This window comes from Juglans regia, chromosome 8 (assembly GCF_001411555.2).
Source record: "Juglans regia cultivar Chandler chromosome 8, Walnut 2.0, whole genome shotgun sequence".
NCBI lineage: Eukaryota > Viridiplantae > Streptophyta > Magnoliopsida > Fagales > Juglandaceae > Juglans > Juglans regia.
Genome location: NC_049908.1, coordinates 22,184,119 through 22,196,586, shown reverse-complemented (window position 1 = coordinate 22,196,586; position 12,468 = coordinate 22,184,119). Strand labels below are relative to the sequence as shown.

Genomic DNA, 12,468 nt, shown 5'->3' with positions numbered 1-12,468 from the left:
TGTATTTGAGTTTGAAATTATTTTTTTCAAAGAAAATAGTTTTCTCACTTATATATGTCAACTGTAATTATGACATCGATCTCCCTACGCGAAGAGATAGTTTTGTTTCACTAGTTGAGCTCACTACGCAAAGAGATAATTTTAATTGTAATTAGAAATTTTTGAGCCATTCCATCAAAATGTTTGGACAGAGAGCCAATATTCCAACAAAATTACCTTTCAGGACGGGATTTTCCAATCCAATAAATTATATTTCAACTGATCCCTAAAATCTTTTTGGGACGAAAACGTTTCATCCCCATTTTAAAATATCTTCTGAAGGAATAACTTGATTGGACGTTTATCTTCTAAATGTAAGTGGCTGCAATATCACGAGTAGTCGCAATCTATATAATTTCTTAGCAAACAAGTTGGCCAACAAAGCTATGGAAACCACGCCCTCTCTCCTTATAATCCTAGCTCTATCTTTCTCTGATCTCTGGCTTTCTCTATTGTTGGGTCGAAGAGGAATGGCTTTCCCTGCTAAATTCAGGGTCATTATAAGTACTGTTCTGGTCCTAATCCTTGTTCCTCTAGCTTCTAGTCTTGATAATACTGATCACTACTGTCCTCCTTCTTCCTGTGGCAATATCCCCAACATCAGCTATCCGTTTCGACTAAAAGGCGATTCACCAAACTGTGGAGACCAAGGGTATGAGCTCTCATGTGATGATAACAACCACACGTTGTTATTTTTAAATGGTAGTAAATACTACGTAAGCCAAATCAATTACAACAACTACACATTTCGAATTGTAGACTCAGGTATTCAGGAGAATAATTACTCCTTCATCCCTCGTTATTTTCTAAACCGAGATAATTTCAGTTGGAGTTGGTCGGACTGGATGATTCCACCATATTCTTCAAAAGTTGTGGTTATTGTGAGCTGTGAAAAGCCAATGGCTTCGGCTTCCCCTTTCTATTCGAACACGCCTATTTTTAGTACGAACTGTTCTGATATCAATAAGGGATCTGGGTCTTCTTCCAACTCCTCTTTTTCTCAAGATTCCAAACGGTACTTATATCTTATTGTTGGCCGTGGAGCGAATGTGACGGATGTGGAGGAGTCGTGCACGATAGAGCAAATCTCTCTGACATCGTGGAGGAGTTATGGTGATCTTAATATTTCCTGTACAGACATCCGCAATGTATTCTCATATGGTTTTGAGCTTTCATGGTACCGGATTTATTGTGGAAGCTGTGAATACAATCATTGCTACCACAATGACAATAATCAAGTTTTTTGCAACAAACCTTGGGGTGAGTAATTAATAAATTTGAGATCAGAATTGTAATGAGATACTTATTATATATATGCTGATGGATATATCTCGTCATTAATTTGTTGTTCCAATTTGACTGAATTCTTGGATTTCCCACTCCAACTGATCATACATATATTATATTTTCCTATTCTAATTAGCAGTACTCGACACAATACCCATTTAAAGGGGATAAATAGGGGCTATTTTTGCAGCATTATAATGATCTAATTTTTAATTGAAGATTCTAGACGCTAATGTGATCCCATTTTTTCCCTTTTTAGGTTCTTGGTTATTATTTTATGCAGGAAAAGGAAATGCTTTCGTTATTTTCTTACTACAACAAGCCGCAAATGTAGGTGAGTTTCCTATCCCCATAAGATTTTTTTTTTTTTTTTTAAGAATCAACATCAATATTATATTTATTAATAAAACTCTATCAAAGAAGGGAAAGAACACAAGATATAAATAGCAATATATTTCTTTCCTCTGTTCTTCATCAGCAATATTATACATAGCAACTAATAAATCCTTAAAACAAGCTGCTGTAAAAAAACTTTCTTGAATTTTCTTTGAAGGAAGACACCACACATCCTTTGCTGCTATACACTCCCGAAGAACATGTATTGTACTTTCTTCATCTTCAAAACACAGTGGACAGTTTGGTAACTCTATTATTTTCCTATTAAAGAGATTTAAATTATTGGATAAGGCCTCTAAGCAAGCTTGCCATGGGAAAACTTTTGTAACATTTGGAATTTTTAATTTCTAGATTCTGTTCCAAACAGTTTCCTTGCAATTTGAATTTGAAGACTGGCTTTTATCTCAATCCAATATCTGATCTTTTTGTAAATAATATGCACTTTTTACAGTAAAATTAGTACCACTTGTTGATGAACACCTCCATATTATCTTATCTAGACAATTTGAAAGACTAATAAGTAGGTATTCTCTTTATAATAACAGCTTCATCATAGGAAAATATTTCTTCAATTAAATCCACGTTCTAGTGTTTAGTATTTGAATCAATAATAGCAGCCACTATTTTTTATTTTTTTGAACCTTACGGGTCATTTTTTTTTACAAAAGTGATTTTATACCATGATTTGTTAGTTTTTTTTTTTTTTTTTTATGAGTTGACTTCTTTCTAGCTAACTCATGAATTTGCCAAGTTAATATGTAACTGATCTTTTATAAAAAGTTAATACAGACGTAGAATTCTCTAAAATTTGTTCTTTCCAAGCCCCTACAGACTAGCTAGAGCCCAGACTTGAGAAATATTGATGCGACTATACAACTAGTTGTTTATATTTATTGCCAACAAAATGGGTTGTATTTTTTTTTTTTTTTAAAAAAGAAAGAAAACGGTACTCTAATTTTATTGAGATTATATTTTGTAACAACCCTCTCTAGAGTGAAACGAGTTGCTACTTTTCATCCTGTTTTTATTTTTTTATTTATTTATATATAAATAACAGTTTATAAAAAGACACTTGTATCACTAACTAAAAATTTGAAAAACAGAACCTTCTCCCTTTCTATCATATTTCAAAGCCCAAAATAACCTCTTTATCAAAACATAGGACGATCTCATTAATTACAAGTTAAAACTACAGTCATGACACATCTACCTGGTTCACAAAATATTGTCTTAAAATACATCTCTCACAGTTTTACAACCAACCAAAATAAAATTCCCAACATCTTATACACACCCAACACAGGCTGAGGGTAGGCAAGGTGTCCAGCTCCCCCTCCCTAACGTTGTCTTGCTCCACAATTTCTTTTTCGACATTTTCTGAACGTTTAAAACATTAAAACAAAGGTGAGTCCTCGGTAAGTAGTACACCAAGCAGTTAAGAAATATTTAAATCCCTCAATCAGGATGGCACCATTGGGGGCACTATCAATGGGACCCATCTGGCATTGCAATCTGCCCCTTTCCTTTGGTACCATAATCATTCAGTCGTTGGCCATTAAGTATTTTCACACATAAAACTTTCATTCCTCTTTCTTTCCTTTCTTTCTGTTCATAGCAATTCATGCATTTTCTTTCATAAATATATGCATTTCATGTCATACTTTAGTAAGGAAAATCATTAGCATTCACGAAAACATGTGCATGATAAATCTCATGATCTAAACCTTGAATGTGCATGCTTTACATCATACATATACATACATTCATAATTCATAGGATGCTTAACATGGGCTACCAAGAAGGCTTATACATTATTATACATACTTTCGTCACCAAGGAGCACTTGAATAAAGAAAGCATTTCATAGAAGAAAATATTGAGTAAGAAGCATGGTCATAGCTACTTACTTACCTCCAAACTTTACACTTTGGTTCCCTTTGAAATAATTGAAAAAATTCTTATTCAATGAAATGAAACAAGTACATCAATATCCATTTCACTCTAAGCTTCACTAACCAAAACCCTTAACTAGAGGCTCACTTTAATTCCAAGAAGAAATTAAAGTGATTTCCTTAACTCCACTTCACTTAATGAACATTATCCACAAAGCACAACCTTAACCCATTCAATTACCCACCATACATGGCGCTCAGCCAAAACATTAAGACCCTCATTTCAAGCATTTTAAAGAAACTCATGAAAGTGACTAATAGCATGCTTGCTGTCCATTAAAGGCCATTGGGTTATCTACATGAAAGATAGATGGAAACCATAAGTTAAGAATGTACAAATCGTAGGAATTATTTAGGAATGAAAGAGAACAAGGGAACATCACAAATCTGGAATTTTCATTAAAAGGGCATTTTGATAGCTTTCAAAATCATGTAGTCAATTTAAACAAAGGAATGAAGTGGACTGTTTTAAGCCTCAAAACAGAGTGCATAGCAGAATTTTCTGCACCTCCATAGACAGCTGATAGCTTTAGTGCATTCATGCCTTTAAGCATCCCTCCATTCAATCACAATCCCAACTACATAGACTAAGGACACTAGTATTGAAGAAAATTAGCAAGAAACATTATTATTTTTGTTTAAACATAGCAAAAAACAGCAAGGGTGAATCCCTTATAAACTAGAAAATTACAACATAAAAATCACTAGTTTTAATAAAATCCTTGGTTGCTTACTAAGACTATTAAGTTAGGGAAAATATTAAAAATACACATTCTCATCTCTATTAATTTAACACATAAAACAAAGGCTTAAACATAACTAAGAACATAATTTAAACTCAAGAAAACACAAGGAAGGGATACATCAAAAATGCCTTACAAAGCACACGACTGGGAGTAAAACAGAGCACAACATAAAAATATTATCCTTCCTCTATTCGGTTACCACCAACTAGAACAATCATGAGAGGAAAAAATTGAGAAATCAGTCTAGAAACTACCACACAACAATCGGCCAGCATAGAAATTCAAAAATCCCTAATACATGGCACGATTTCAACCCACACGAAATTTTGAGGATAAGAGCGTTACCTGGCTTAGCTTGCCTTCCAAGATGCAAAACTAAGCATCAAACAAGGAAATGGAAGAGGAATTTCGAAGGTTTTTGGCTGGAAAACAAGCAGAGAAATTTTCTTAGAAGCCCTAGTTTACAACCTATAAAACCGAAATCCGCCAATCAAAAACCGAAATCAAGGAGTTTACCTGCGTGATCTTCCTTCTCAAAGAGATTCTCGGCTGGATTACTCGTTGGAAGTTAAGAAATTGCGTAGAAAATGGAAGGGAGAGGCGCACGGAGATGAAGACCGAATGAATAGGGGTTTTTCCAAGCAAATGTTTTTATTTTTCTAGGTACTTGCATCTGCCACAGCCACTTCCATAACTTTTAATCTTGCATCATTGCTGAACTTTCACCACACATGTTAGCAATCTGCGATTGAATCAGCCTATACGCACTCCTAGCAGAAAACCTTCCACTAGATTCCACACCCCATATCCACCTATCATTGGCTAGTAGAATATGATCTTGAGGATATTGTCAGCCACAATTGGATTGAAGAGAGCTCGGATAGATTGAATTTTCCAAGAATTAGTAGAGAAATCCATAATAGTATTAATTGTAACATCCACCTGCCTATTCCCATGAATCTCAGGTTGTAAAACACTGAAACCTGGAACCCAAGGATCTTTCCACATCCGAATCTGCTCACCCGACCCCACTCTGAATCTGCATCCCTCTTTGAGCCATTTCTTACATGCATAAATCCCCCTCCATACATATGAAGGGTTAACTCCCAATCTTGACTTCAAAAAAGACTCATTTGGATAGTATTTTGCCTTGAAAGTTTTCTGCAGAAAATAATTTCCACCCTGTAACAGTCTCCATCCTTGTTTAGCTAATAGTGACATATTAAAAGCATGCAACTCCTTGAATCCCTTTCCCCCTCTGAATTTAGACACACATAGTTTTTGCCAACTCAACTAATGGACTTTTTTCTCATCATTTCGTTGACTCCACCAGAACCTAGCCATCATCCCTTCAAGATCATGGCATAATCTCAACGGAAGCATGAAGCAACTCATAGCATAAGTGGGAATAGAAAGGGCTACTGCCTTAATCAGAATTTCTCTCCCTTCTTGTGAGAGTAGTTTTTCTTTCCAACTCTGAAGCATAGTTCAAACTCGTTTTTTAATACTTTCAAAAGCTTTGGTTTTTGACCCCCCAACAAGATTAGGCAAACCCAAATATGTATCATATTGCTGGTATCTTCACACCCCCCATAAATCCAGCAGCTCTCTTTGCTTAGCAGCGGCTACATTCTTTGAAAAAACCATAGCTGTTTTGTCTCTATTAATTTTCTGTCCAGAAGCTACCTCATATTTTTCCAAAACACGTTGCAAATGCCTAGTAGTGCCACCATCAGCTTTGCAGAAAATGATACTGTCATCTGCAAAAAGTAAGTGTGTAATCATGGGAGCTCCTCTACATACTCTAATCCCTGTTAACAACTGCTCACATTCAGCCTCCTTGAGAAGAGCAATTAATCCCTCAGTACATAGAAGAAATAGGTAAGGGGATAGTGGATCCCCTTGCCTTAGTCCCCTACTAGGAGTTATAGGACCATGAGTAGCACCATTGATCAAGACAGAAAATGAGACAGTTTTAACACAAGTCATAACCACGTCCACAAAAGTGTTAACAAAGCCCATTTTCTTCATTATCTTCTCTAAGAAAATCCACTCCACTCTATCGTATGCCTTGCTCATATCTATCTAACTTCAGAGACATATACCCCTTCTGACCATATATTTTAGTCCTCAAATAATTAACCAACTCATAGGCTAACAATACATTATCAGTGATCAAACAACCCTTTACAAATGCACGCTGAGATTCTGATATAATATAAGGCAATAAGACTTTCAATCTATTCACAATGACTTTAGAGACCAACTTATAAATTACATTGCATAAACTTATAGGTCGGAAGTCAGAAACTTGCTCACAAACATTTTTCTTAGGAATCAAACTAATTAAGTATGATTAACATCTCGGGTAGCATACCAGAATTTAGTGAATCCAAAACAGCCGCAGTAACAGAATCTCCCACAATATGCCAATAGGATTGGTAGAACAGGGCAGACATGCCATCAGAGCCTGGAGCCTAGAGCCTTTGTTGGGTGCATTTGATCCAAAGCCAACTTGCCTCCTCTGCTGCATAAGGTCTAGTAAGTTGTGCATTCATTTTAGTAGTGACTCTTTGATCAACACATCTTAAAACTTCATCTTGACCACCCTGCAAAGAAGAAGTAAATAAGCCTTTGAAAAAATTAGTGACTAGAGAATCCCTTTCCTCCCCCTCAAACCAAACTCCTCTCTCATCTTTTAAACTCCAAATCAGGTTTCTCTTCCTCCTTTGACTTGATTGTGCATGAAAAAACCGTGTGTTTTGGTCTCCATCTTTTAGCCATTGAACTCGAGACCTTTGCCTCCCCATAACCTCCTCCCTTTCCAGCCATACATGAACTTCCTTTCTTGCTTCATTAACTCCAACTGAATCAAGACAAATAGCTTCCGAGTGATGCAAGTCCTCCAATCTCCTTACTTCAGCCAATTTTTCATGCACATATCCAAAAGAATACCTATTCCACACTGCTAGTTCCCTCCCACATCCTTTAATCAGCTTTGAGACATCCTCCATCTTGTTACTATTTCGAACACTGCCCCATTCCCTCTCAATAATCTGTTCACATTTTTCCTCTCCAACCCACATTGCCTCAAACCTAAACTTTCTTGGGTGTTTTCCCCTGACTAAAGGTAACTCAGTCTCAAAGAAAATTGGTAGGTGATCTGAATGGGCAATAACACCATGCCTAACCCTTGTTTGAGGAAAGACTTCCCACAATTGTTGGTTACCCACAAACCTATCTAGTCTTTCCCTAACTCTTTGCAGGCCACTCCTTCCATTACACCATGTTAATCTTGGTCCCTGAAAGCCCAAATCCTGCAATGCACAATCTTCCATCACAACTCTAAAGTTCTCAAGTTGAGCATAGGGCCGTAGCCTGCCCCCTCTTTTCTCATGCAAATATAAGACCTCATTGAAATTTCCCCCCCCCCCCTACCCACTAGCCATGGACCACTAGCAAATGAACATAGTGTTCTCAAGAGATTCCAAGTAAGAGATCTACTACTAGCATCAAGGTGCTCATAAACACCCGTAAAACGCCAGTCAGCCAAGTCAGATTCTTGAATACATGCATCTATATGGTATCGGGAGAAAGAACTAATCGAAACAAAAATTTCCTTCTTCCACAACATAGATAACCCCCACTACGCCCCACACAGTTAACATAGAAACAATTAATAAAGCCAAATTTATACTTACAAATGGCCATTACTTGTGCACGCATCTTGGTCTCCTGAAGAAACACAAGATTGGGATCTTTTGTCATGATCAGATCACGAAGTGCTCGAATTCCCTGTGGGTTCCCAAGCCCACAGGAATTCCAACATAAGATTTTCATGGTTGTCGGCAGGGCTGGGATCCAACCTCTGCCGATAATTGAATTGGAACTTCATGGAGGTCACCCTCAACAGCATCCTGAAGGAGAAGCCTCCCCTTTTTCGGACCCATCGCTGAACCACCATTCTCGCTTCTTCTTTCGACACAGTTCAGGGTATGAGAAGAAGAAGACATAAGAGCCTTCATAATAGCCCCGTTCTTCTTCCGTCGAGCACCCTTGAGTTCCACAGACTGAATGTGTGATGGACCTATAGAGAGGCGCATAGAGATGAAGACCAAATGAATAGGGGTTTTTCGTATGAGGTGAGGTCTTACACGATGGGGCTTAGTTCAACAGGGACAGACGGCTAGGATTAAACAAAAGGAAGATATTTTCCCTACGTACTAAACTAATGGATAAGATTAGAAGAGAGTAACTTACTAATACAAAAATGTAAAATACTAAAGGATAGATCGATAATACCAAATTACATGTATATCCTTCTTCCCCTTCTTTTTTCACATTTCATAAAATACATAGAAAATAAATAAATTTAAATTAATTAATAACATAAATTTTTCTTAGTAGGACTTGAGTATGACATAATTTGATAATTAAAGGTGCCAACGATCCGATTATCAAGTTTAATAGATTATGCTGCGAACTAAAAAAAAAATGATGTTTTGATGGTTTCAAAATGTAATTTTTCCTGTATTATGTTTTGTAATGCACGTGCGAATAATCATGTCAACAGCTCTTGATGTTTTGAAAATTAACGAGTGTGTAGAACTATGATGTTCTCTTAGAAATCACATGAATACCAATTAGAACGAGTTCTTAATTAACTACTTTAATATATATAGTCACATACATGTTTGGAAAGGAGCATTAATATTAAATTGTAGATTAATAGAGATATTTTAGAGTTCATAGAATGTTTTTATGAGGAGAAAAATACTAAAAATAATGTGAGTTATAAATATTCAAATTATTTAAATCATTTTCTATATTATAAATTAACTGATCACTTACCTTTATTTCTTGTCTCTATGTGCCGCAGCGAAGTATACTGGATTGTCATGGCTCAACGGTAAGAATTTGTATCTGTCTGATCAGCTATTTGTCTTCTTCAACTTTAAACCGTTCATTCCTTAAGCAATGAAACATGAAAATGGTTTAAACTCAGAGATAAGATCATATATATTAATTACATACACACATATATATACATATAATATACAAAAACTTATTTGTACGACATAAGATGTGCAATCCCACGCAATATTTTTAGAAAAAAAAGTTGGCTCTACCTTTAAAAAGTGACTTTCTCATGGCATGCCCAGTTTTTTTTTTTAAATTGATTGCCCCGGGACTTGAACAGTCTAGCATTACTTATATATAAATAAATATTATATATATGGGTTGAGGTGTTATATATCTCCAGTCCAGCTAACATATATATCACATTTTAAGTAGTTTTTCATTTTGATAAAATTCTATGAAGTCACTTAAAATAAGTCACAACAGATTATGATTGATAATAAAATACAATACAAGAAGTAGAATTGCTAAAAAAATAAACAAATACTAACAAAAGTAAAATTCATGAATTTGAATTCTAACTCTATATTTCACCCAATAAATTAAATATTTTACGTACTAGACCCATTTATTAAGGGAGAGTTTGGCCTCTAGTGAGGAATACAAATAATTAAATTTACGTCTTCTCATAATGCTATAAACCAATATATTAGAGGTGCAAATATTAATGGCGGTAATCATATATGTTACTTACAAATCCAAAATATATTAATATATTAATAAACTTATTGATGTCCGGCGTTGGACGAGCAAGTACCATCGATCGTATTTTGTCATGATATTTAGCTAATTCGACATGATCATGATTAGTCTTAATTTTGAAATTGAATTCAGATGCTGACGTGAAACTTTTTTTTTTTTTTTTTTATAATTTTGCCAAACCACGCAGGCCGATTAAACGAAATACTACGAGTCAGTACTGCAGAATATTATGGATGGACTTCTTCTAATGGGTATCAATATATCGAATATCCCAGTACGTACATGCTTAATTGCGTATTTTCCTGTAGTGGATGATCTCAAACTGTTGGATTAATATTATACCTCTTTTAGATCTCACTAATGATGAATCCATTCTATGCATCATCTTTGCACATTAATTCTTTTACTTCAATTCTTAGCTTATAACTTTTAGTGGAGATTAATTTTTTTTTTATCATTAACAGATTTGGCAGTTTTATTAATTGGATTACTGCTCGGTAAGAATCTGTACTATCTCTCTTTTTATCTTTCTTAATTGTTTTAGTAAATTAATCATTCTTTAGACTACTCAACAATAAATAGTTATAAATCATTATTAAATTAACATTAAAAATAAACACTGTGCCAAATCACAAGAATTTTGAAAGGGTGTAATTGGTAGTGCAACAACATGATTGCTCACTTTCTTATAATTATCTTTTGCAATTTCATTTCTAGAATGGCGTTTGTCAATCAGTGTATTAGGCGCTCCATTTGTGATTGTGTTTTTTATATATAAATGGCGAAGGAGGCACTTATCCATGTATGATGAAGTTGAAGAATTTCTACAAAGCCAAAATAACTTCATGCCAATAAGGTACTCTTTCTCAGAAATTAAGAAAATGACCAAAGGTTTTAGGGAAAGATTGGGTGAAGGAGGATATGGCACAGTATTTAAAGGAACATTTCGAAGTGGACGTCTTGTAGCAGTAAAGATGTTAAGCCAATCCAAATCAAATGGGCAAGATTTTATCAATGAAGTAGCAACCATTGGAAGGATCCATCATGCGAATATAGTGGAACTCATTGGTTTTTGTGTTCAGGGTTCAAAGCGTGCCATAATATATGAGTTCATGCCCAACGGATCTCTAAACAAACACATTTTTTCAGCAGAGGCAAATATCCTCAACTACGAGAAAACATATGATATTGCTTTAGGAGTGGCTCGCGGGATTGAGTATTTACATCAAGGATGTGACATGCAAATTTTACATTTTGACATTAAGCCTCACAACATTCTTCTTGATGAGAATTTGAAACCTAAAGTTTCAGATTTTGGCTTAGCAAAATTGTACCCGGTGGAAGATAGTATTGTTCCTTTGACTCGTGCAAGAGGAACGCTTGGATACATGGCTCCTGAAATGCTTTACAAAAATATTGGAGGCGTTTCATACAAAGCTGATGTCTATAGCTTTGGAATGTTGTTGATGGAAATGGTGAGCAGAAGAAAGAACTTGCATGCATCTACAGAACATTTAAGCCAAATTTACTTCCCCACTTGGATATATGATCAATTCCATGATGGAAAGAATATTGAAATAGAAGATGCTACTGAAGATGAAAGGAAAATATGTAAGAAGATGTTGATAGTCGCATTATGGTGCATACAATTGAAGCCTAGTGATCGTCCATCAATGAACAAAGTCGTCAAAATGCTTGAAGGAGATGTTGAATACTTACAAGTTCCTCTCAAGCCTCTCCAACCATCACTAAAGAGAGAGATAAATGGTGATAGAGATAATTCAAATCAAGCTTCATCGTCAATTCAATAAGTTGAACAAAGTCTTATTTAATTTGTATTGTTTATCTTTCTAAAAGTGAACTATCTCTTTCTATAGTTTTTTTTTTAAGAGAAGACTTTGTACTAACCGAACTATGAAAGTTTTGCTTCAAGCCCATGAAAAAAGAGAAGATCGACAATATAAAGTCATAATTAATCTTTCTACGCTTGTCATAGTATACTACGCAGTGCCCTAAAAATAAGTATCAATCTAAATATATTTTGATGCTACTCATCCATGTATTAATTTTTTACACATCTCTCTCTATTATTTCTTTTTCTCACTTCTTTCATCTATATATTTTTATTATTTTCTCTCTACTTCTTTTCATTTACTTAATTTTTAAATTAAATATATAACAAATTTAGATGAGTTGTTGAATCATGAATAAATAGTTAGTTAAAATAGGAAAAGTAAGATGTAATGAGTTTTTGAGATAAAAAATATATATAGATTATCCATGGGAAGTGCTCTTACAACATGTAGCAGCGAGTCATGTTTGATATAAGTACAAACAATAATTAATATGCATAGACGAGAATGTCACGTCGATATAAGTATAGTTAGCATTTCCCTATATACTAGGGCAATAGGAGTAGTTTAGAA

The 12,468-nt window shown here is 34.9% G+C and overlaps 1 protein-coding gene across 1 annotated transcript; it reads left to right on the top strand.

The window, feature by feature from the left end:
- The first annotated feature begins 431 nt into the window (after window positions 1-431).
- LOC108979288 (cysteine-rich receptor-like protein kinase 3) lies at window positions 432-12,022 on the top strand. The gene is made up of 6 exons (XM_018949948.2): window positions 432-1,299; window positions 1,586-1,660; window positions 9,300-9,329; window positions 10,230-10,316; window positions 10,507-10,539; window positions 10,760-12,022. The coding sequence occupies exons 1-6, from the start codon at window positions 510-512 to the stop codon at window positions 11,851-11,853; spliced, it is 2,109 nt and encodes a 702-aa protein (XP_018805493.2). The 5' UTR covers window positions 432-509; the 3' UTR covers window positions 11,854-12,022.
- Window positions 12,023-12,468: the final 446 nt, after the last annotated feature.

Excerpts from the sequence above, each read along its gene's own strand:
- LOC108979288 (XM_018949948.2), top strand. The coding sequence starts at position 510 with ATGGCTTTCCCTGCTAAATTCAGGGTCATTATAAGTACTGTTCTGGTC. Across the intron at positions 1,300-1,585 it reads TTTTTGCAACAAACCTTGGG|GTTCTTGGTTATTATTTTAT; the intron begins GTGAGTAATTAA and ends TTCCCTTTTTAG. Across the intron at positions 10,540-10,759 it reads ATTAATTGGATTACTGCTCG|AATGGCGTTTGTCAATCAGT; the intron begins GTAAGAATCTGT and ends TTTCATTTCTAG.